Consider the following 25,398-nt stretch of genomic DNA (forward strand, 5'->3'; position numbering starts at 1 on the left):
AACATTTTGTCTTGTGAGCCACATGTAATCGTGAGAAGATGTTTATATGACAGGAAGTGCTCATCTGTATGATGAAGCTCTAAAAAAAATTCTCTCCAGTCCACAAATCACTGAACGGCCACTTTCAGGGAAAAGGAGTTTCCTCGGCACTGGCTCCTAGAACATGTGCTCTCGTTTTTGTTTTACATGAAGATGCTACATGTTTTTTATTTTGTAGATGCCACTGTAACTTCATGAATCAGCATACTAGAAGTGAAAAAATAAAATCCCATACTCACATTTTAGAAAATACTCAATATCCTACTGGCACACACAGGAAACTCACCAGGGGCTGTAGCTGTAAAGCCCAAGAAGACAGAGTGTCTAGGGAGGGAGTGACACCACCAGGTGGGGAGCATCTCCGGGGCATGGACCAGGTGGGTCATATTCCTTCTTATCTCCAACCATCCTAACACCGAGATGCTCACTAAGTGTTTGGGGAATGAATGAATGAATGATTGAATGATTGGCTGCTGCCTTCATGTCACCTGGAAACTCTTTCTTTCCTCTGTCCCAGACACTCACAGAGACCCTAAAGAACCCTACACCAGGCAGGACCAACCACCTGAGCTCTAGATGAGGCCAGACCCTCCAAGATCAGGCAAGAGGTGGCCAGCTTCTTGGTGTAGACCAGAGTGCTCAGAAAAGCACCCCAGATGGGAGGCCCCTAGAGTCACCGTGTCTCATCCTCAGATGTCCTCAGAGATCCTGGTCAGGCTCTGGGGCAGGAGGAACCCCCACATTGGGACAGGGTATAGGGTCTGCTCCTTGTCTGCTCCTCTCTGGGTGGGTCTTGGGTTGTCTGGGTCATGAGGTGTCTGCCTGCTCTGCAAAATAGGGGACAAGCTCCAGCCTGCACTTCCTCTTCTGGGAATGGCCAAGGTCACTGGCTCCTCCTGAGCTTCCTGTACGTCTCCCAGCAGTGCTGCCTCCAATTGCCTTCTTCTCCTTTCAGACCCAGGACTGACGTCCAGACCTTGCATCTCAGAGATGCTGCCACTGCTGCTGCCTCTGCTTTGGGCTGGTGAGTGGACTGAAGGGAGAGGGGGCAGGTGGGGAGGGGGCTGACGCTGACCCTTGCTTCCCCTCAGGGACCCTGGCTCAGCATGAAAACTACCAGTTGGAAGTGCAGGAATCCGTGACAGTGCAGGAGGGCCTGTGTGTCTCCGTGCCCTGCTCCTTCTCCTACCCCCAGGACAAGTGGAATAACTCTGCCCCAGCTCATGGCTACTGGTTCCAGGAAGGGGCAAATGTACAGCAGGATGCTCCTGTGGCTACCAACAACCCAGCTCGTAAAGTGCAAGAGGACACCCAGGGCCGATTCCACATCCTCGGGGACCCCCGGACCTACAACTGTTCTCTGGACATCAGAGACGCCAAGAGGAGGGACAATGGTAGATATTTTTTCAGGGTGGAGAGAGGAAAGGAAAAACGGAATTACAAATCTATCCATCTCTCTGTGTCTGTGACAGGTAAGAAGCAGGTCCCAGGAATCACCACAGGGGACAGACACAGGGGTCCCAGCGGAGGGATGGGATGCAAGCCGTCTTCGGGGAGGAGATGGGGATGCAGCATGTTCAGGGCTCAAAGAGAGGAGCTGGGCCACAGCCTGAAGCTTCTCTCAGAGCTGCACCTCAAACTCTCACTGCTTATCCCTGTGCCTCCCCTCTTCTTACCAGCCCTGACCTACACGCCCCACATCCTCATCCCGGGGACTCTGGAGTCTGGTCGCCCCAGCAGCCTGACCTGTTCTGTGCCCTGGGCCTGTGAGCGGGGTACACCCCCCATCTTATCCTGGACATCAGCTGCCCTCACCTCCCTGGGACCCAGGACCCACCTCTCCTCAGTGCTCACCCTCACCCCAAGGCCCCACGACCTTGGCACCAACCTCACCTGTCAGGTGCAGTTCCCTGCAGCTGGTGTGACTGTGGAGAGGACCATCCAGCTCAACGTCACCTGTGAGTGCTGGGCCAGGTCTCCTGGTCCCTGAGAGTGTGGGGGGGCAGGAAGGCCAGACTGGCAAAACTTGTTCTTTTATCTTTGGGGCCTGGCTAATTAGGGGACCTGAAAGGATGCAAATCCTGTCCCTCCTGCATTTCTGTGGCTCCTGGGGGTTGAGAGGACGCCTACACTTCTCTCATCCCACCCTCCCACGGGAGGGGGAAACACCCTCTTCTCATCTTAGGTCCTCCAGAGAACCCAGAGATGTGTGCCTGCCTGAGGGATGGCCCAGGTAGGAAGGAGCCCCCTCCCATGGGACCTTGACTGGGGTGGGGTCTCTGCCACGTTGGGTCAGAGCTGGGCTGTCAGAGCTCAGATCAGGGCTGGGGTTGGGAACTGTGGTTGGACTTGAGAAATGCCCATCGGGGTTCCTTCCTCAATATCCTCCAACTCCAGTCTTGCCAAGAAGACTTGCAACTTCCTCCTTCCCCATCAGAAATGTGCTCTTTATCTTCCTCCAGTCACTGAAAGCCTTGGGAGAATTTATTACTGACTTTATTTTTTTAGAGCTGTTTTAGGTTCACAGCAAAATAGAGAGGAAGTTAGAGAGTTTCCCTTGTACCCGCTGAAATTTCCCACACATGCACGGCCCCCCCACTATCAACATCCCCCACTAAAGGGTGCGTTTGTTACAACCAATGAATCTACATGGACACGTCATTATCACTCAAAGTCCATCTTGGTGGTGTACATTCTATGGATTTGGACAAATATGTAATGACACGCATCCACCATTGTAGTAGCATACAGAGTAATTGCATTGCCCCAAAATGGTCTTTGCGCCCTTTTTTGACTGTCAAACCCCAGCCCTCCCCTGATTTCTCTCTGGAACCCAGCTAGCCCTACTTCTTTATTCCCATGGGTAATGGCTTCTGGTCCCCTCACTGGACAGTGAATCCTATTAGGGCCTTCTCAGTGGTTCCCATCAAACTGTTGACAGGTGATACCCAAGGACACATCTCTTACCCTGGGTGTTGGGCTCCCAGGAGGCATGCCCAGGCAGTGTATGGAGAGGTATCAGGGTCTGACCCGAAGTTCTGAGAACTCCCTGCTTCCACCCCTTTCTGGTGTCGTGAAAGATGACCTTTGACCTGAGGGATGTGGCCAGTGGAAGAGAGCAGAGGAGATTTGGACACTCTCCCTGGAAGGAAGGAGGGACAAAGGCTTCTGTATCCTTTAGAGCTCTGTGTGTGTTTCTCCATTTTGAATTCCCCTGAGGCCCAGACCCTCACTCTCCTGCTGTGGCCAGGTCTGGGAGCTGTTGCAGAAAGACCCTGGGTGGAGAAGAATCTGGGTCTCGGAAGAGATGGAAGTTTCTGGACACGAATGTCAGGGCTGGATAAGAGGTGTTGCACAGACAGTGCCGTTATGGAGAAGGCTGAGGTCCTAATGGGTGGGAGAAGCTAGGGGCTGAGCTCTGCATGGGAGGGAATGTGGGCCCCTCTCTAAGTGCTGGAGAGGAGGGCACACATGTCTGTTTATAAAGATTGGAGTTCATCTAAATTTTCTCTTGCCCTCAGGGGAACTGGGGACCAGGGCAGGAGTGATTCAAGGGGCCATTGTAGGAGCTGGTGTCACCGCTCTGCTCGCTCTCTGCCTCTGCCTCATCTTCTTCATGTGAGCTGGGTTGGGTGTGGGCCAAGAGTTGGAGAAGAGGAGGGTTGTGTGGGACCAGAGCAAGGGCGGGGGTGCAGTGATGGTGAGAATCCAGCTGAAACTCTTTGAACCAAGCATGAGTGTGTTCCCAGCCCTGGTTCTGGAAATCCAGGAGCTACATAGGGTGGCTGGCTAAAAAGTCTTGTTATGAAGGCTCCTGGGCTCAGCCCATCCACAACCTGCCTTAGTCCCTCATGCCAGCCTCAAAAGAGTGACCTGTGTCAAAGACCCTGGTGTCTCCCACCAGAGTGAAGACCTGCAGGAAGAAAGCAGCCAGGACAGCAGTTGGAGTGGATGACATCCACCCTGCCATTGAAACATCTTCCCTGGTGAGTGACGTGGGCATCCTGGAATGCACATCTCCCTGGGTGGCCCACAGTCATGCTCCATTAGGCATGTCCAGAAAACAGTCCATCACCTTCCTGCTTGTTTGAAAATGTAAGTTTTATTATTACAGTCATCTGCCACATAACAATATTTCAGTCCACAATGAACCACACATACAATGGTGGTCCCATAAGATTAGTACCATACAGCCTAGAGGTGTAGTCGGCTATACCACCTAGCTTTGTGTAAGTACACTCTAGGATGTTTACACAATGATGGAATCACCTAAAGATGCATTTCTCAGAATGTATCCCAGTTAAGCAATGCATGACTGTATTCGCCTATGTGAGGCCAACAGATCAAGAGACAGTCATTATTCACAGTTCCCAAGAGGATGGGGAAATGCCACACCACACAGGGCCATGCAAGGAAGCACCAGGGTTAGTCAGGAGGCATAGGGAGCAAGGAGAAAATGTGGGCAGGAACCTTGATTGTGGTTTCCATGGGAAAGGCAAGGTGAAGACAAGTAGGTTTAGGACTGGCTGGTTTGAATAACTTCAGCAGACTCTGGGGTGCAGGTGCTGTCTCTAGTGTCTGGTACCTGGCCTGCAGTGATTAGGGTGGGAGGATAGTCTGGAGTTTAAGACTTGATCCAGGAAGTGGTTGGGGAGAAAGCTTTGGACTTGGTTTGCAATATGTGAGGCAAGCTTGGGGTGGGCCCTTTACCATTTTTAGCAATTGGCTAGCCCCAGCAGGGGCAGTTCCATGGTCAGAAAGCCTTAGATGTCAAAAATCAGGAACTCGTGGTTAACGTGCCTCAAAACATACGTATTCTGGGCTCTCCATCTCACCGATGGCACTCCTGTCCTTGGCCCCCAACCACAGACTTGGTCTCTTTCCCCCCAGTTCTCCATGACCTCTTCCTGGTCCTACAGGCTGCAAAGCGTGTCTGTGATTCTGTTGAATACAGCTTAACACAGCCACGGCCTTTGAGCAGAGCTCCCCTCTCAGTCTTTATCCTGCTGCAGCCCTCCCACCTCTCCACCCCAGCACAATGGCATTACCTCCATAATGAAATGCACCGCTTCTCCACACTGCCATACGACGAGCGTCCAAACAATTTGGTCTGGCATTTGGTGCAGGAAAACTAGAGTCACCTTCACTGCTTCACTCCTCCCACACGGGCTTGCTCACCTCACGCAGAGCAAGCTTTTTGCCTCTCAGAATCATTGCTCGGCTGTCCTCTCTTCCTCACGTGCCTATACCAACGTGTCCTACTTCTGCTCATCCTTTGAGCTCTGACTTTATGTATTTATTTAACTCTGACTAATGTGGACACAGCTACAGGATTTTTGAGCACATGGTCAAAATCACCTGAGCATTCATCTACTCATTCAGCAACGATCTCCCACTTGTCGATTGTTTTGTGGGATGCAGCAATACCTGTACTTTGAAAAATTCACAATTTACAAATGCAAAATGTACCTGCTGTCAAGGACTTACATTTATTGTGGATGGGATGTAAATAATGAACAAGGAAGTAGTGAAAATTTACAGGAAATAAGTGCTCCGGAGGGAAATGAAATGAGCGAATGGGGAGGGATGGTCTGGGGTCTGGAGCCTTTGAGAAAACACCTGCGGGAGGTGAAGGAGTGTGATGTGAGCCCTGAGAGAGGATCACTGAGGGCTCTAAACAGACAGAACAGCAAGTGCTAGGGCTCTGAAGTTGGGGCATCCCTAGTGTATTGGAGACATAGCAGGTAACACAGCGTTCCTAAAGTAGAGCTCTATGGGGTTGGGGAGGGAATGAGGATGGAGAGGCATGGAGGTTGCAAATATCACAGGGTTCTTCAGTTCACCATCATCACGTATGTATTTTGAGAAGATTGACAATTTCTGTGTGTGCCTCTGTTCGTACTCACACAAAACATTTCATTTCTGACACCCTGCGAGTGGAGGTTTTCCCCACACCAAGCAAATCGCAGTGCCATCAGCTGATCGTCATACAATTTAAGTCAATTGTGACACTGTCTACTAGGATATACCATCAGATTCCACAGGGTAAGAGCTCAATCCCACAAGATTGCCCTTCACCCCCACTTCAGATGTCAATCACAAGTCCAGGTCGTCACCTGTGCTTCTGACCAACTGGCTGTAAATTGCAGGTTCCTGCGACCCCTCCTTAGGTTCAATCAGTTTGCTAGAGTGGCTCAGAGATTTCAAGAAAACAGTTTACTTTCTGTGTATCAGCCTATTGTAAAAGGATATGAGAATGGATTTCGATGAACAGCCAGATGAAGAGATGCATAAGGCATGTTATATGAGAAGGGGCAAGGAGCTTTCATGCCTTCTCTGGGAGAGGTACCCTGTCAGCACTTCCACGTGTTCACCAACCTGGAAGCTCCCTGAATCTCACACTATTGGGATTTTTATGGAGGCTTCACCATGTAGACGTGAGAGAATATTAACTCCATCTCCAACCTCTCTCCTCTTTGTGGAGGATAAGTGATGGGGCTGTAACTTCCAAGCTTCTAATCATGGCTTGGTCTTTCTGGTGACCAACCCCCATCCACGGGTCATTCAGAGTCACTTCATTAGAACAAAAGGCACTCCTGTCACCCAGGAAATTCCAAGGGATTTCGGAGCTCTCTGTCAGGAACCAGAGTCAAAGACGAAACATTAAAACAGGAACTGGTGGCTTGCATATATATATATTCTATTATTTCACAGAAATGACCCGGCACTTATTTTAATGAGATCACTTTGGGTGCTGTGTTGAGAAGCTCTGTAGCAAGATAGAGTAAAAGACAGGAGAATAAATAAGGAAGACACTCAGATAATCTATGGAAGAGATGATGCAGACTGTATTAGTTTGCTGGGGTCGCCATAACAAAATATCCTAGACTGGGTTGCTTAAACCTCAGAGATTTATTTTCTTACAGTTCTGAAGGTTGGAATACAAGATCAAGGTGCCAGCAGGGTTGGTTTCTCCTGAAAACTCTCCTTGGCTTGCAGATGGCCACCTTCTTGCTATGGGCTCACCTGTCTTTTCTCTGTGCACCCACATTCCTAATATCTCTTCTTCTTCTTATAAGGATATAAGTCATTTTAGGCCTTACCCAAATGTCCTCTTTTATAATTAATTACCTTTTTAAAGGCCCTATCTCTACATAGAGTCACACTGGGGTTAGAGCTTCAACATGTGAAGATGAGGGAATGCAATTCAGTCTATAAAACAGACTTAGTCCAGGGTAACAATGATGAATCTGGTGTGAAGGACTCAGATTCTGGACACATTTTGAAGGAGGTGCCAACAGGATTTCTTAATGGGATGGTAGAGTACATGTGATCAAAGAGAGCTCACTGCCTATACCCCATCGATGTCAAAGATCAGTCCATAGATCTTCATAGAGGTCAGAGATGCCCATAGATGCTCTAGATGGCCATGATGTCAAACGTGAATCCACAGATATCTGCAATATTCATAGATGTTCCTAGATGTCAAAGATGACTTTATAGAAGTCATACTTGCCCATAGACATTAAAGATCTCCATAGATGTCAGAGATGACTCCATACATGTCATAGATGTTCATAGATGTCAAAGATCCATTGACATCCATAGACGTACATAGATAGCCATAGATGTCGATTAATGTCCATAGATACCAAAGATGACTCCAGCACAGTTACCTTGAGAAACTTAAAGAATTGAGCTGTCAATTCCTGAAATTTCTAATTCTGCAGGAGGAGCATATTTTCGGGAGATGATAAAATTTTTATCTTGTTACTATAAGTTTGAGGTACCTCTGAGACTTCCGAGTGAAGATGGAAAGTTGTTGGCAAAAGTTTGGAGCCCAGTAGAGGGGTCCAGGTGAGAGACACAGAGGTTTTGGAGTCCTCTGCATCAAGATCTGATAGTGGATGGAACCACAAAGAAGAGAAGGGGTCCACAGACAGAGTCCTGGGAACCACCAGCATTTAGAGTCAAGGACATAAGGTGAAAACAGCAAGAAGACCACTGAGAAAGAATAAATGACCAAGAGGGTGTAGGGTTGGGCCCTGGTGTCCAAGAGGAGATGGAGCTTCAAGGAGGAGAGAGTGCTCATTTGTTCCAAATGTTAAGAAGTCCAGTATTCTAGGGTCTGAGAAATAACCATTTAAATTTCTCTAAGTGGTATCACAGCTGATCCTAACAAAAGCAGATCTGGTGGCCTGGAGGAGGCAGATGTCCTGATTGGACTGAGTGTATGAGAGAATTGGAGGAGAGGAAATGGAAAGACACTTGAGAAATGTCGCAGTCAATCTAGAGCTGAGCAATGAGTCTGCAGCAGAACATGGTCGTCCTCCTACATCCCCTGGAATTTCCTGAGCGACAGCACTGTCTTTTGTTACAATGAGGTGACTCTTGGCGAGATCCTGGATAGAGATTTTCATCCCAGACTCCACTTCCAGTCACTGGAGAGGTACTGGAAAAGTAGTTAATGATTGATCTTGCCTTTGTGGAGAAGCCTCCATGAAAATCCCAAAAGTGTGGAGTTCAAGGAGCTTCCAAGTTCGTGAACACATGGAGGTGCTGGGAGGGTGGTGCTCCCAGAAAAGACATGGAAGCTCCATGTACCTTGTACCTTGCCCTATGCATCTCTTCCTCTGGCTGTTCATCTCTGCTCTTTATCATATCCTTTTATAATAAGCTGGTACACAGTAGGTAAACTGTTTTCCCTAACTCTCTGAGCCACTCTAGCAAATTAATTGAACCCAAGGAGGGGGCTGTGGAACCTTCAATTTATAGCCAGTTGGTCAGGAGCCCAGATGGCAACATGGACTGGTGGCTGGTCTCTGAAGTGCTGGGGGAGGCAGTCCTGTAGGACTGAGCCCTTAGCCAGTGGGATATGATGCTATCTTTTTATAGCCTCAGATTTTCAACTGTAGGACACCCAACTGGTGTCACAGAGCATTCCTTGTTGTGGGGAATAAAACCCCACACCTCTGGAGTCAGAAGAGTTGTGAGTGTGATAGTAGAGAGGGAAGGAGAGACACATAGGAGGAGTAGATTTTCATAAACACCTTCTTGTGTATCCAGCGCCCGGTGCATAGGAGAACTCAGCGAGACCATGATCAGTATCTGTGTGACCTTGGGAAGTACCTAGCCTCTCTGAGACTTAGCTTCTTGCTCTGTATAATAATAATATTTTCCACGTGAATCTGTGTGAGTGTTCAGAAGAATAGGAAAGCAACCAATAAGTGCTATACTTGTTGGATAATTATATTAATGGGATTTAAGAAATGTTTGATAAAAGGAAGGAAAAATGAATAAACGTTGTGTCAGAATCAAATTCACGTCACTGACCCTCTCTCTCTTCTCCCTGCCCCGCCCCCATTCCTGTGCTCTGACCACCTTTTTTCCTCTCCACACAGGGTCACCAGCAGGAGCCCAAGTCAGACAGCCCTGCTGACCCCAAGTGCTCCGCAGGGACCTCCTCCGCCTTGGAGATGGAGGAGGAGCCGCATTATGCCTCCTCCAGCTTTCACAGGGTGAATCTTCAGGAGGGCACCTAAAGGACCCAGTGAGGAACCAATGGGAGCATCAGGCTCAGCCAGAGCATCCATATCCCCTACAGGAAGTGGGGTCCAAATTCAGGTTCTTGGAAACTTAACATCCCCATAGGCAATAGGTTTATAAACTATTGTATGTTAGTCTCCTGCTATCCTGGAACTACTTCAGGCTTTGCAATCAGAGAGACCTGGGATCTAATCCATGCTCTCTTATTTATTAAGAGGAAAACATCAGGGAAGCCACCCTACCTTTCCACGTCTAGCTTTGCTGCTTTGTGAAATGGATGTAAGTCCTACCTCTCAGGGTTGCTGTGAGGATTAAATAAAAGTACATATGGGAAACACCCAGCAGAAGTCCTGGCACATTGTGAGAGTTGGGTGCATACTGGTCCCTTCTCCCTTGAACAGAAAGTCCATAGTGACATTTCAACCAGAGGTCGGGTGTGCTCTGTCCCAAACACCACATCAGCCACATGTCAGTTCACTCTCTACTCAAAGCCCTCCCGTGGATCCCCTCCCTGACTTGACCTCCAGCATCACCTCTCTCCACTCCTGAATCTTCCCTTTCTAGCCTCCCTGCCTCCTACTAGTCCTACAATGAGAAAAATCAGATATCAGTGTTTAGAAAATTTCCTAAAACTCACGGATGACTGTAATTAAAATACTTACCTATCTCCTCAGCTCAAAAGAATAATTTACAAGCTTCTCAGTTTGACATTCTAAGTCAGGGTCAGGAAACTTTTTTAAAAAGAATCTGGTAGCAAATATTTTGGGTTTTACAAGCTGTGTGGTCTCTATCACAGCTATTCAACTCCATGCTTTAGCACAAGAGCAGTCACAGAAGACTGCAAATAAATTAACGTGACTTTGTTCCAACAAAATTTTACATACAAAGAACAAAGCTGGAGGCATCACAATCCCTGACTTCAAAACATACTACAAAGCTACAGTCATCAAAACAGCATGGTATGGGTACAAAAACAGGTGCATAGATCAATGGAACAGAATTTAAAGACCAGAAATAAAACCACACATCCATGGACAGCTAATCTTCAACAAAGGAGCTGAGGGCATACAATCGAGAAAAGAAAGTCTTTTCAACAAATGGTGCTGGGAAAACTGGAAAGCCACATGTAAAAGAATGAAAATTGACCATTCTTTTTCACCATTCACAAAAATAAACTCAAAATGGATCAAAGACCTAAAGGTAAGACCTGAAACCATAAAGCTTCTAGAAGAAAATATAGGCAGTACACTTTGACATCAGTATTAAAAGGATTTTTTCAGATACCATGTCTTCTCAGACAAGGGACAAAATAGAAAGAATAAACAAATAAGACTTCATTGGCTAAAGAGCTTCTTCAAGGCAAGGGAAAGCAGGGTTGAAATAAAAAACAACCCACCGATTGGGAAAAATATTTGCAAGTCATATATACAACAAAGGGTTAATCTCCATATATAAAGAACTCACACAACTCAACAGCAAAAAATCAAACAACCCAATCAAAAAATGGGCAGGAGACATGAACAAACATTCCTCTAAAGAAGATATATGGATGGCCAATAGGCACATGAAAAGATGTTCATCATCACTGATCATCAGGGAAATGCAAATCAAAACTACACTAAGATATCACCTTACACCCATTAGAATGGCAAAAATAACCAAAGCAAATAGTAACAAATGTTGGAGAGGTTGTGAAGAAAAAGGAACCCTCATACACTGCTGGTGGGAATGCAAACTGGTGCAGCCACTATGGAAAACAGCATGGAGATTCCTCAAAAAATTAAAAATAGAACTACCATACGATCCAGCTATCCCACTACTGGGTATCTACCCAAAGAGCTTGAAGTCAGCAATTCCAAAAGTCCCATGCACCCCTATGTTCGTTGCAGCATTATTTACAATAGGCAAGATGTGGAAGCAACCTAAGTGCCCATCAATTGATGATTGGATAAAGAAGATATGGTGTGTGTATATATATTATATATATATATAATAGAATACTACTCAGCCATAAAAAAGAATAAAATCGTCCCATTTATAACAACACGGATGGACCTTGAGGGTATTATGCTAAGCGAAATGAGCCAGATAGAAAAGGACAATCTCTGTATGACTCCACTCACATGTGGAAGTTGAGCATGTGGACAAAGAGAACAGATTTAGCGGCTACCAGGGGAAAGGTGGGGTGGGGTGTGGGCACGAAGGGTGAAGTGGTGCACCTACAACAGGACTGACAAACAATAATGTACAACTGAAATTTCGCAAGGTTGTAAACTATCATAAACTCAATAAAAATTTAAAAATAAAATAAAATAAAAAATTTTATATACAAAGGTGGGCAACCCGTGGACTATAGTTTTCTGATATCTATTCTAGGTTGTTCTTTATCTCACCCTGCCTACTTCTCTGTTGCCATAGGTAACCCATAAATCCCTCAAGTCTTTCACTAAGTATATGTATTTTGATGAATTCCTCACTATCTTTGTGCATCCACGTCGTTCCTCCAGGAAGGCCCATCACCATGTTATCATCTGGCTAACACCTTCTTATCCTTCAAAATGAGTTGAGAAACATATGTCTTGGTTGTAAAGGTAAAGGGAAGCAGGAGCTCATATTCTTCCTCCCAGAAAAACCTAATATTTAATTTTAATAAAAATCAGTTGAAACGAAAAGAGCCCAAAATTCACTAACAGCATTCAACCTGTCACAGAGAGGAAACCTTATGACATAAGTTCATAAAAAGACACATATAAACAATACGGAGATTCTGATGTGGTGTAACACATGCCTGATGCTTAACTTCCTCCTGCCCTACATCCAGAAAGGAGAGGTGGGTCAGACTTCTGTTTATGACAATATCAGGGTGAGTCATATGTTTCAACCCATGTATTGAAAATGTTAAAAATTCACAGACCTACAATCCAGACCGCACGGCATCGACCCATTGTCCCCTGCTTTTCCCCTCTATTCACAACTGTAAATCCTGTAAATGGTGCAAGACATAACCAAAGGAGAATTCTGGAAGGTGGTAAGAAGGTGGTGAGCTGATTTAGGACCCCAGGACTGGAGGAACAATACAAGCAGGGCATCTCGGTCCCCCACCCAATAGAGTCAGGACACTCAGACTCACCGTTTCCCAAATACTGGCTGAGAAAAGGAGGCAGCCAGGCAGGCTCATCCCTCTCCTGGATGAAAGGATAACCCCTCTGACTATATCAGTTGAGTCCTACACCACCAGCGAGGGGGATCCATTGGAGCCAGAAATAAGTGTCCAGGAGGCAGTTACCTTCCCCTCATACCCGACACTATCCTCTCCTTCCCAGAGGCGCTGGGGCAGGTGGACAGAATGGAAGAAAGGGATCGAAGCACAGTGTCTGATACTCCTGACTCTGACACTCAGTATTCTCCTTGGTCCGATGTGAAGACTAGCCTCCTCACTCTCATAGTTCTTGTTTATTTTGTTTTGGTGAAGCTGGCATGAAGCAAGCTATTTAAAGTAGCAGTACAGATGTTGGTAAACAGAGCACCTGAGCAAGAACATCCCCTTGCCAAGAGGCTGAGCCAGGAATCAGATAGACATTGTCCACAGGAGGCACAATGCGTGAGAGGGGACAGGGGAGGTGGGAGAAGGAGCAGAGAGAGGAGACCAGCACCACCCACTCCTGATTGTCTGCTCCTCCCCTGGTTCCATCCATCCCCGACTTCTTTGCCCTCCTGGCCCCAAACTGGGACCATAAGCCGCTTCTCAGGCCCATCCGCAGAGCTGGGAACTACCTAAGCTCAATCAAGTCCCTGTTTCAGCACCACGGACAGCACCAGATCCCCGCAGCCTGGGTCTCCCCAGGGGTCACAGTGCCACCTGGTGGATGGAGCCTCGTGGGCGGCTAAACATTCACCAGCCACCCATGCAGAGTGGGAGGAGCTTGGGGAAGGATCCGGTCACTTCCTAGGTCAATGACGCTGGTCAGGGGTATGCAGGACCTTCCAGTGTGTGCCGCCATCCTCAGATTGAGGGATGGAGTGCTGTCCTGAGGTGAGGATGGTTTAGCCAGGAGTGTCCCCAGTAACTGGATGGAATAACAAAGCCAGTCCGAGGGCATCATTGATTAGAAAGCATTAATCCCTCACTTAGGGGGTCACTATGTTATTATACAGCTGTTGGAAGGCCTTAAGAGAAATAAGCATTCCTTTTAATTTTGTAGCTGTCCCCCTATCCAGCCTGAACAACTGCAGGAATGCTTTCTGTCTTTCTCCATCCGAGTTGATTTTCACTTTCAGTCTGGGACAGATTTTTCCTTTTTCCACGTTTTCTCACATTTCTGTCTGGAGCCTTCTGGTCTCTCACTAGTTGGTCTCAGCCTCTCCATGGCTCCCACCCTATATCTGACCAGACACTTCCTGCAGTTACTAGCCCAGGCTGTCCTGAGCCCCAGAGTCATGAAGCGGCAGGAAGTCTGCGTCCTAATACAGCTGGAAACAGGAACTTCACGCCCTCCCGAAATTCCCCTAATGTGTGCCCCTCTGTCAGTCCTGACCCTGCTCAGGTGTCCCCACTGGGAGCTGGCTTTCTCCTCCCCTGCGGCCTCTCCAGGATCTGCTACATCAGGCAATCAGAGTCCTCTCCAGGTAACCCCATATCTCAGTTTCCCAACACCAGAACATTGCTCGCCAGCTCATCACCCCCAAAGCCTGCATTCTTCAGGGCTCTGACCTCACTCCTGTTTTTTGTGGTAAGGTTGGGGCCTCAGAAAAGGAGGGATGAGAAAATCTTGAGCCCCATTACCCCTCTGGAAAGGGGAAGATCCTGCATATGGGAGCTCTAAAGGAAAGGGCATACATGGGGATACCATGATCATTGTCTACCAAACCTCTCTCCGCATCCCCAACGCACCCCTGCACATCAGGGAAGCACTTTGCTGAGCGGGCCCTGCCCCTACACAGAGAAACAAACTAACGAACTTGTTCACCTCTCACTTCCGGGCTCCCAAACTCTTCTCTGTGGTTGTGAGTGAAGAGATGGAGGGAGAGGAAAGATACATACACGTAAGTTTCTTTACCAAAATTAAAGCAATGCATTATGCAAGAGCCTGCTACTTGTGTATTTACCTGATGTAGACTTGGGAAGCCTGTCATTGGGCACATATCCATCCCCTGCTATGTAAGTTATCATTACTGTGTGCAAAGCAAGTCTACAGTGCTTGTGAGAGACGCACATTCTTGTCTCTAAGGACTCACTTTCTATAGTTGGAACTTAACTACACAGTTAAGGAGACTTGTCTTCTCACCTGCTCTCTGCCCAACTCCAGTCTGTTCTACACAGAGAAGCCAGAGTAAATTCTAAAAACCCAATGGTGTCCCTTTTCTGCTTCTAACTCTCCAGTGCCTCTCACTTGCTAAAATGGAAATAGCCCAAAGCCTTTAAATTGAGCCCAGGTGTTACATGGTCCTCCTTCTTTGATCCACAGGGACCTGTATCTAGTGCCTAGAACACACTGCAAACCAAAAAGCCAACACATGCTCAGAAGCACAAGTACACACAAATTTGTTCATTTATTTTATCAAAGGATAATTTTTTTAAAAGGTAACATCATGGCTCATACAGATATAAAATTAACGCGTGTTAAAGATTTTCTTATTGTGATATAAAAACACATAACATGGGACCTACACTCTCCAGTAACTTTTAAGTGTAGAGTGTCATTAACCATAGACACTGTGTTGTGCAGCAGAGCTCTAGAACCTTTTCCTCTTGCATGACTGAAATTTATATCCATTGAATGGAAATTCCCCATTTTATTTAACTCAAAAAGGGAAAACCAGACAGAAATGGAGGAAGCACAAATGTATACGGAGTAAAGGGATGTTGAATTGAATTTGCGAATGCATGTGAAACCGGCTAGGTGTGGGGATTCAAGTGGCCCCACAGCAGACAGAATGTGCATGTCTGTGGTCATGAACCATTTGCATTGCTATTAATTATCCACAAATTACAGCATTGCAAAATACTTCAAAGGCAATAAAATGCTAGAATCAGATAACTCTGGGAGGATGTGCTCTAAAGAATGCGCAGTTTTCCATGGAGACAGTCAGTCATTTCAGTTCGCTTATCCCAAATTTCCTTGCAATTCATAAAGCAAATATTTACTGATCACCTAATCTACGCCAAGCATTCTTCTATGCAAAGTGGCTTCAGCAGTAAATGGAAGATATACAAAATCCTTTGTGAAGCTTACATTTTAATGGTGGGAGAGACTGGCAAAGAATAATTAAGTAGATTATATGCTTATTATATTGACTGGTGATAAGGAGTCTGGAGATAAATGAAACAGGAAAGGTTATATAGGGAATATGGGATGGATCCTACTGTTCAATATGTTGTCCATGGCCATTACCACTGAGAAACTGACATTTGAGTATGCACACGTACGCACACACACAATAGGCATTTATACAGACACACATACACTCAGCTCAGACACACAAAGACCATAGACACACATATATACACACAGACACATAAACACTTCAAATATACACACAGACACACACCTCAGACAGGCACACAAAAACTACAAACACAGACACATACAGACAGACACACAGGCCAAAGAAACACACACACATGCATCGCAGACACACACACAGAAACAAAATGCAGACGCACACACCACAGATACACAAACTACAGACACAAACACACACATATACATAGACACACATGCCACAGACACACTCACACAATAGACACACAAAATGAGACATCGGCCATTGGCTCACTGGGAAGACTGGGGCCCTGGTTCTCAGACCAACTAGAACCAATGTCCCAGCAGAAGATGAAGGTCAGGGATGTCCCGTGACTCTGGGCCACTTTCTACAATTTGGGCGACGTTTTCAGTGTCATAACCCACCTGCCCTGTCCATTGCTGTCACCATCCATCTGCCCCTGCTGCCCATGCTCCAGTGGACCCTGTGGCCTCACCGTCCTGGCTGCTGACCCGTGCCTGGAGCAGCATTGTGTCCACACTCAGAGTGACCACTGGGGAACGGACAGGAAGGTGGGATTGTCGCTCGGCCTTTGGAAGGACTGAGACATGAAGGCAGGACAGATGAGAAGGGAAGTGAACTCACCTGAGAGGAGTGGGGAGCAAAGAAGCAGAGCAAAGAAGAGTGGGCTCTGGGGTGACAGCAGTGTGGGAGGCCCAGGTGCTAAGTGGCTTCTGTCCCTGGGGCTCCCCCTTGGCCCTGCTGTGAGGATCCCGTGGGGGTGGGAGTGGAGATCATGGGACACTAAGGGACCCCTCACAGGTGTCTGGAAAGCCCTTCCCCTGCTCCTGGGCTCGTCTCAGCCCCGATGGAACTTCCCTTTGGATACTCCAGCTCCCGTCTTATGACTCCCTCAGAATCCTAACACCACCCGTCCACTCTGCCATTTATATCGGGGAGCTCACCTTTTGGCCCCACAGAGCAACCAGGCCTCCTACAAGCCCCTGCCTGCACTTCCACCATCACACACTGTCCCAACAGGAGCTGGAATGGCCTGGGCTTTCTCTGCCTCCTCAGGCGTTAGAGAAGTTCGCAAAGACAGAGACAGAGTCTGACACCTTGTCCCCTTTGACTCTACTACCCCGCAAGGAGTAGATCCCCGAGATGTGGTTGTTGTGTTCATTCATTCATTAATCACCACCTCCCTCACACAGAGGTAGAGGGACACTTCCCCATTTTTCTTGCCCCAAGTTTCCCCTGGTGGCCCCTCCTGAGCCCCACACCTGGCGGGACTGGCCCTGTGGGGCGTCTAGAAGCTGTGATCGGCAGGGCAGTGCCTGCTTTCCCGGAGTGGACAGTGCTGTGGGAGCGACAGACCACGGACAAGGAACCAGAAGCAGTGGGTCGGGTCCTCCTTGCTGTGCAACCCTCATCGGGACCCCATCTGGAAAGTAGGAGTTGTAATTCTCCAAGGACCACACCAGCTCCAACAGCATGTGGGTTTCAAGTTCCTCTTCTGCTGTCAGTCACCTTTCTGACCTCAGCCTGGGCTTCCTGCTGGGGCTTCCTCTCAGTCCTGTGACACCAAGGCCCTGTGGCTCATCCACAAAGATGTTGCTGCCCCTGCTGTGGGCGGGTGAGTGGGTTGAGGGGAGAGGGAGTGGGTGGGGCAGGGGGCTTGAGCTGACCGTCATTTCCCCAGAGGGTCCCAAGCTCAGGATGGGAGATTCCAGCTGCAAGTGCAGGGGTCTGTGACGGTGCAGGAGGGCCTGTGCGTCCATGTGCCCTGCGCTGTCTTCCACCCCCAAGCCAATGACAGTAACACTGACCAAGCTTATGGCTGCTGGTTCTGAAAAGGGGCAAGTCCACACCAGGAAACGCCTGTGGCTACAGACAACCCAGATCGTGAAGTGCGGGAGGAGACTCAGGGCCAATTCCACCTTCTTGGAAACCCCCAGATCTACAACTGCTCCCTGGACATCAGAGATGCCAGGAGGAGTGACTCTGGGACATACTTTTTTAGGGTGGAGAGAGGGTCTTTTGTGACATATAGTTACAGAGAGAACCAGCTCTCTGTGCATGTGACAGGTAAGGAATGGCGTCAAGAAGAGGACACATGGATGGGTCTGAGGGCCCCCAGGACAGCGCTGGGAGGGAACCCCCTGCTCTTCATCCTGGGAGGGACCCAGAAGGACCCAGCAGGACAGGATGCTGAGGCTGGCTGGGGAGGAGATGGTTGGCCTGAAGTAGAGGTTGCTCTTAGGGTCACGCTTGGGGTCCCCTCCTCCAGGCCCTGGGTCTCTGTCTCTCCCCTCCTCAGCTCTGATACAGTCACCTGATGTTCACATCCAGGGAACCCTAGAATTTGGCCACCCCAAGAATGTTACCTGTACTGTGCCATGGACCTGTAAGAGGGGAATGCCCTCCACCTTCTCATAGGTCGGGGTCACCCTCACCTCCTGGGATCCCAAGACTCCTGCTCCTCAATGCTCACCGTCACCCCAGAGCCCCAGGACCACGGCACCAACCTCACCTGTTGAGTGACCTTACCCAGAGCTAGTGTGAGCACAGAGAGGAACAACCAGCTCAATGTGTCCTGTGAGTGCCAGGCCAGGACAGCCAGGTCCCTGAGGGCAGTGGGTGTGGGGGAGGGGAATGGGGACTCAAGGCCTGGGGTCGTGAGTGCTGGGTCCTGCAAGCTGGCTCTGGGGAGGAAGGAAAGAGGACACCCAAACCCACCTACTCTTATTTCTAAAGTTTTTGGGGAAAAGGTCAACTACCACCTTCCTGCCACTGAAAATGGAGCAATTATGTCTGTCTGTCCAGATGTGCCCCAGAACCTGACCATCAGCATGTTCCAGAGAGATGGGTGCAATCTCTCCTCTCTTGGGGCTGTGGTGGAAGTGGGATGGGTCTGTCTACTCCCTTCAGAGCGGAGCTGGGGTTCAGAACACAGACGGGAGAAAGGCTCAGGCCAGGTGTGGGGACAGCAGAGGTGGGAAGACCCCCACTTGCTCATCAACTTGCAAACTGGTCTCACCGCACCAATGACCCTGCTCTCAGGGGGTTTGCGTGGCCTCTTCCACGTCCAATGGATGTGCTGTCCCCATGCCAGGGACACATCCTTGCCCCAAAGCCAGCCTTCATTCTCCGTAGGATCTGGACCCCGCCTCTTCCTCCAGCCTCCCTGGATCATGTCAAGGCTAGTGTTTAAAATAGTAAGCATGAAGTGTGCCTTAGTCTGCTCAGGCTGCCATTACAAAATACCCCAGACTGTGTGGTTTATACAACAGGAATTTATTTCCCACAGTTCTGGAGGTTGGAAGTCCAAGACTAGGGTGCCTGCTATTTGGTTCCTGGTGAGGACACTCTTCCTGCCTTCTAAACAGCTACCTTCTGGCTGTGTCCTCACAGGGCTGAGAGCCAGCCCCCTGGTGTCTCTTTTTATAAGGGCACCAATGTCATCATGAGGGCCCCACTCTCATGACCTCATCTGACCCCAATCACCTCCCAAAGGCCCATCATCCAGATAGCTCCAAATACCATCACACTGGGAGTTAGGGTTTTGACATAAGAATTAGGTAGAAATGCAATTCACTCCCTAGCAAAACTAAGTAAGAATAAATCGGTATTCAGAACCCTGTGTACCTCCCTCTTGGTTATCATCCCAAATATGACCTATGCATATACACTTAAAATCACACACGTGGGGCCGGCCCCGTGGCCAAGTGGTTAAGTTTGTGCGCTCCACTTAGGCGGCCCCTGGTTTTGCTGGTTCGGATCCTGGGTGCGGAGGTAGCACCACTCATCAAGCCACGCTGAGGCAGCATCCCACAACTAGAAGGGCCCACAATTAAAAATATACAACTATGTGCCAGGGGGCTTTGGGGAGAAAAGGTAAGAATAAAATCTTAAAAAAAAATCACAGTCGTATGTACACGTCATACTATACGTGCTGCTTTGTATCTTTACTATTATTTTTAATAAGCTTTTCATACAGAATTTTGTATTTACGTAGTATAGGGAATTTCCTTAATCTTTTACCCAGCTTCTCTTGTTGTTAAAATCTGACATCACCTTAGTACATTTGTTACAACTGAGGAAGTGACATTGGTTCTATTCTATGAACGAAACTCGCCTTTTTCTCACACTCAGTCTGTCTTGGAGATCCTTCTGCATCAGTACATAGGAAACCTTCTCCATTCTTACTGATGACTCCATGGTTTTCCAATTGGAAGTTTATTATACTATAAGGTATTTAATTGGTCCCCCGTTGGTGAAAAATTATGGTATTTCCAGTCTTCTGCTCAGACAAATGATATTGTCATGAATAACTTGTACAAACATTCCTCACATGTGTGTGTGTCTGTCAGATAATTTTCCAGAGGAGAAAGTCTTGAATCAAAGGGTGTGTGTGTAATTTCTACAGATGTTGTCAAGTCCCACTGCATAGAGATGGTTCTGATGCATGCCCACCTGCAATGTGCCCACTTCCCTGATGAAGATGTGCAACCTCGCTGACATCCTAAGTGGATTCACTGTCATTTTAAGTTGCAATTTTATTTTATGCATTATGTTTAAGAATGATTTGTACTTCTTTGCTGTCTTTTTCTTAATTATTTGAAGAAGCTCTGTTCATATGAAGGCCATCAGCTGTGTTTTAGTTGAAATGATTGATTTCCGGTCTATTGATGGCATTTTGACTTAGCAAGTGGTGATTTTGCCAGGGAAAAACATACATTTTTCTTCTGAGTGGCTTTTAGTGGTGTAATGGTGTTGGCTCTGAAGGTTTGGCAAGAACTAATCGTGTCCATCTTTTCCCAAGTCTGGGTTCAGTGGCCTCAAACTGGGTGCTTGAAATGGGCCAAAGTGGGAGTATTTACACCAAGGAAATTGGTAAATGTTACAGGTCAGGACTCCCCCCACCCCCACCCTAAGTAAGCTGGCAGTTAAACATTTACGAGTAAACCACTGGTTGCATTTGTCAATATTTTCTTTCCTCCCTCTGACTTACCACCTTTCTAATCTGGTTTTTTAAATCTCCCATAATTTCTTCTGCTGGCCTCACATACGAACACTTCCCAACACACTCATTCTCTTAAACCTCACAGCACGAGTTATTTTCCCATGAGCATACATGGTCATTACACACCCCAGGTACAGTTGCAACCTTTTTTTAATTGAGATCATATTGGCTTGTAACGTTGTGTAAATTTAACGTGGGCATTAGTATTTATCAGTTTCTGTGTAGACCTCACCATGTTCACCACCACCTAGTTTGTATCCATTGTTATACATATGTACCCCTTTACCCCTTTTTCCCTCCACCCACTCCCTTCCCCTCTGCTAACCACTGATCTGTTCTTCTGTCCATGTGCTTGTTTATCTTCCATATATGAGTGAAATCATACAGTGTTTGTCTTTCTCTGTCTGGCTTATTTCACTTAACATAATACCCTCAAGGTCCATCCATGTTGCCACAAACGGTATGATTTTGTCTTTGGTGCTCTGTGTTAGGTGCATATATATTCATAAGTGTTATTTCCTCTTGGCGGAATGTCCCTTTTATCATTATATACCGCCCCTGTTTGTCTCTCATTCTCTTTTTCACCTTGAAGTCTGCTTTCTCTGATGCAAATATGGCAACACCTGCTTTCTTTTGCTTGCCATTTGCTTGGGGTATCATGTTCCATCCCTTCACTCCGAGCCTGTGTTTGTCTTTAGAGCTGAGATGTGTTTCCTGCAGGCAGCATATCGTTAGCTGTTGGTTTTTAACCCATCCGGCTACTCTGTGTCTTTTGATTGGAGAATTCGATCCATTTACACTTAGAGTGATTATTGATCTGTGAGTGCTCAATACTGCAGGCGCTCTCAATACTCGCCTCCCCCAGACCCTCCTGCGCCGTCACTGACTCCCGTAGTTGCAGCTGGAATATTCCACTCTGAGCCCCAGAACCTGCAGGGAATCGATGGTCAGACAGAGTCCCCACCCCACCGGCCCCCTCTGCCCTTGGCTCACTCACCTGCCCACAGCAGGGGCAGCAGCAGCATCTCTGAGATGGATGGTTCTGTGTGTGAAAAGAGAAATGGAAAGTGAGTGGGAGGGGATGTTTTGGGGACAGTGAGGAGCAACGCCAGCTGCAGAGCTCATCAAGCGGCTCAGGGTGGCCACCCCCTCCCCAAAAGAGGAGGAGGAAGAGGAGAGATGTTGGAGGAGTTCAGGCTTGGACTTCCTTGGACCTGGAGCTGAAGGTTGAAGAACCAGCTGACGCAGAGCCTCAGGGGCTGCAGCTGGAGCTACAGGGGACTCCCCATCTGCTCACACCAACATCTTTGGCTCTGGTCCTGCTCTCTGGACGTACAAACTTAGTTTCAAGACAACATTGCTCACCTTCCACCCTCTATGCACCAGTGCCATCCTCCAGGCACTTCCTCACTCCCTCCTCGGTCTCCCACAGCCCCGTCCTCCCCACAGGTCAGCCCTCACCACACTGGGCTGTGACTGTGTCTCTTGTTCCCACTCCTGACCCCAGCTGGTGCTCCTCCAGGGTCGGCCTCACCTCAGCCCAGCCTCCCAGGACACTCCACTCAACAGATGGGAGACAGGCACCCAGGGTGCCAGAGCAGCAACAGGCTCAGCCAACAAGGGGACCAGCCCCAGCAGAGGCCCGTAGAGCCTGTCCTGTCCTGGGGAGAGGAGAGGAGAGGAAGTGTGGCGGGGATGAATTAAGAGCCTGCAGAGTCCAGAGCTGGTGCACAGAGGAGCAGCAGAGGTTCCTCCAGTTGCCAAACCTTTCCCTTCCCTTTTCTCCTCCCATCCTCAGAGCAGTTCCATCCTGCAGACTGACCACTGGCCACTGGCCACTGCGTGGACTGTGTCCCCTGTGGGCCGGACCAGGCTGCCTGGAGCACTTCACTTGCATGAACAGACTGAATCTTCTTGGTGACCCCCTGCATTAATCTGCTCAGGCTGCCGTAACAGAACACCACTGACTGGGTGACTTAAATAACAGACATCGTGCTCGCGCAGTTCTGGAGGCTGCAGGGCCGAGATCAAGGACTCGGCAGGTCCGCTTTCTCCTGAGGCCTCTCTCCTCGGCTTCAGGTGACGCCTTCTCCTCCCTGTGTCTCTACACCGTCTTCCCTCTGTGCGTGTCTGTGTCCTAACCTCCTCTTCTAACAAGGACACCAGTCCTGCTGGATTATGGCCCAGAGTAACGATCTCATTTAACTTAATTACCTCTCCCCCATCTCCAAAGACAGGCACGTGCCGAGGTCCTGCGGATTAGGGCCTCACATATGAAGTATGAGGGTGATGCAGTTCAGGCTGTAACACCCCGTGTGCACGGGCACCTCACTATGCACAGCGCTTAAGCCCCTTCCCAAAGCAGCACAGTGGGCACGAGGGAGCCACACTCAAGCCCGGGGCCATCTGGATGCAGAGCCCCCACCCCGACCCCCTCGTTGGAGGCCTCAGATGAGTAAGCCGCAGGGCAGTGCTGACCACCAGGAGCTTCTTGCTGAGGGTGGAACTCAGAATGGCCACTGAGGAATGGGCAGGGCCAGACATGTCTGCAGAAAACATCGAGCTTTTTTCTCGTATTGGATTCTCCCACAGACGAGAGCTGAGAATTGTGATTCCTCCATGTGACAGATGAGAAAACTGAAGCTTGGAGGGGAGAAGGGCCAGAACCCCTGATTCCAAAACTGAGGCTTCCTCCCAACGCCATGCTGTGCTGTCATCTTGCTCCAAATGCCCGGCTCTCAGGCCTGACTTGTGCATTCAACACCAGGTGTGCCTGAAGCAGGGGGCTGTGAGCAGGTCAGGAAGCCCCAGGACCATGTGTGGGGGTTATATCCTGTGACACCCCCAGAATCCTGGCCCCGTCCACTCTGTCATTTATACCTGGGAGCTCACCTTCTGGCTGCACAGAGCAATCGGGTGTCCTACAAGCTCCTGCCTGCACTTCCACCATCACACACTGTCCCAACAGGAGCTGGAAGGGCTTGGGGTTTCTGTGCCTCCTCAGGTGTTAGAGACGTTCTCAAGGACAGAGAGAAAGTCTGTCACATTGTCCCTTTGACTCCACTCCCCTGAAAGGACTAGACACTCAAGATGTGGTTGTCGTGCTCAATCACTCATTAATCATCACTTCCTTTACCTGGAGATGGGGGGACCCTTTCCATCTTTCACACCTCGGGTTTCACCCACGGGCCCCTCCTGAGTCCCACACCTGGTGGAACTGACCCTCCGGGGCATCTAGAACCTGTGATTGGCCAGGCAGTGCCTGCTTTCCCGGTGTGGACAGCAGAGGGGAGGGACAGGCTGGTGAAAGTCTCAAATGTCTATCAATAGGAGAATAAATGAAAGATTACAGAATATCCACATAATAAAATGCTACTTAGTAATCAGACATTGTGAGCTACAGAAACATGCAACTTCATCCATTTCAAAAATCCTATGCTGAGTGAGAGAAGCTAGAGACAAATGAGTGCATTTCTAGGAAATTCTCAAATAGACAAAATTAATTCATCCAGACAGAGAGTATGTCAGTGGTTGCCTGGGGTGGAGGTGGACGTGGAGGTGATGAGCTGTGATAGTTGTGGGTTATCCTTTCGGGGTGGTGGAGACGTTCTGTCTCCTGATCATGGAGTCATAACTGGGTTGTATACATTTGTCAAAATCCACAGACATGTCACTTTCAAGTCGGTACATTTTGTATTATGTAAATTATAAAGTTTGTTAAAGAAAAACAATGAGAACTCACAGAACCTTCCAGTCCATGAACATGATTTAAGTTCCTTGACTGCGAAAGCAATTGTATCGGGTTTCCACTTTCTGCTACATTGTTACTCTTTTTGACAACCTAAAACTGGTGTTATTTTACTTAGGGGAGACTCACTTCCACATAGATCAAATGATGGTGCAAAATCTCTCTCTGCGAGGAAAGTCGAAGGAACAGTTCTCGAGACCCAACTGTATTTGAAAGATAATATGAATGGCGGCAAATGCAATTATGTCGCAGATGTCAAGGATTTGCCAGACCCGCAAGACACAGAGTGAGATGCAAAACCGCGTGACCTGAACCCAAAATTTTACCTGTGGTTGTAGGTTCCACTCATGTTTGCTGGAAATACTACACCTTGTGAGACACTTACAACTGTGAGAAGTTGGTTTTCACGACCGGACATGCTCATCTCTACGAGAAAGATCTAAGAAAATTTGCTCCAGTCCACACAACACTGAACAGCAGCATTCAGGGAAAAGAAGTTCCTCTGCACTGGCTCCTAGGACATCTGTTCTCCCTGAAGTTTTCCATGAAGATGCTG

At 48.2% G+C, this 25,398-nt stretch overlaps 1 protein-coding gene across 4 annotated transcripts; it reads left to right on the forward strand.

Moving 5' to 3' along the window:
• Positions 1 to 896: 896 nt before the first annotated feature.
• Positions 897 to 9,926, forward strand: LOC103567263 (myeloid cell surface antigen CD33-like). Of its 4 annotated transcripts, none has more exons than XM_008543902.2 (7): positions 897 to 1,063; positions 1,131 to 1,511; positions 1,719 to 1,997; positions 2,225 to 2,272; positions 3,561 to 3,657; positions 3,944 to 4,025; positions 9,441 to 9,926. In XM_008543902.2, the coding sequence occupies exons 1-7, from the start codon at positions 1,030 to 1,032 to the stop codon at positions 9,579 to 9,581; spliced, it is 1,062 nt and encodes a 353-aa protein (XP_008542124.1). In that variant the 5' UTR covers positions 897 to 1,029; the 3' UTR covers positions 9,582 to 9,926. The 4 variants fall into 4 exon arrangements, with proteins under 4 accessions (XP_008542124.1, XP_070489415.1, XP_008542125.1 ...); XM_070633314.1 differs by lacking the exon at positions 9,441 to 9,926 and adding an exon at positions 4,930 to 9,432; XM_008543903.2 differs by lacking the exon at positions 2,225 to 2,272.
• Positions 9,927 to 25,398: the final 15,472 nt, after the last annotated feature.

This window comes from Equus przewalskii, chromosome 9 (assembly GCF_037783145.1).
Source record: "Equus przewalskii isolate Varuska chromosome 9, EquPr2, whole genome shotgun sequence".
NCBI classification, from domain to species: domain Eukaryota; kingdom Metazoa; phylum Chordata; class Mammalia; order Perissodactyla; family Equidae; genus Equus; species Equus przewalskii.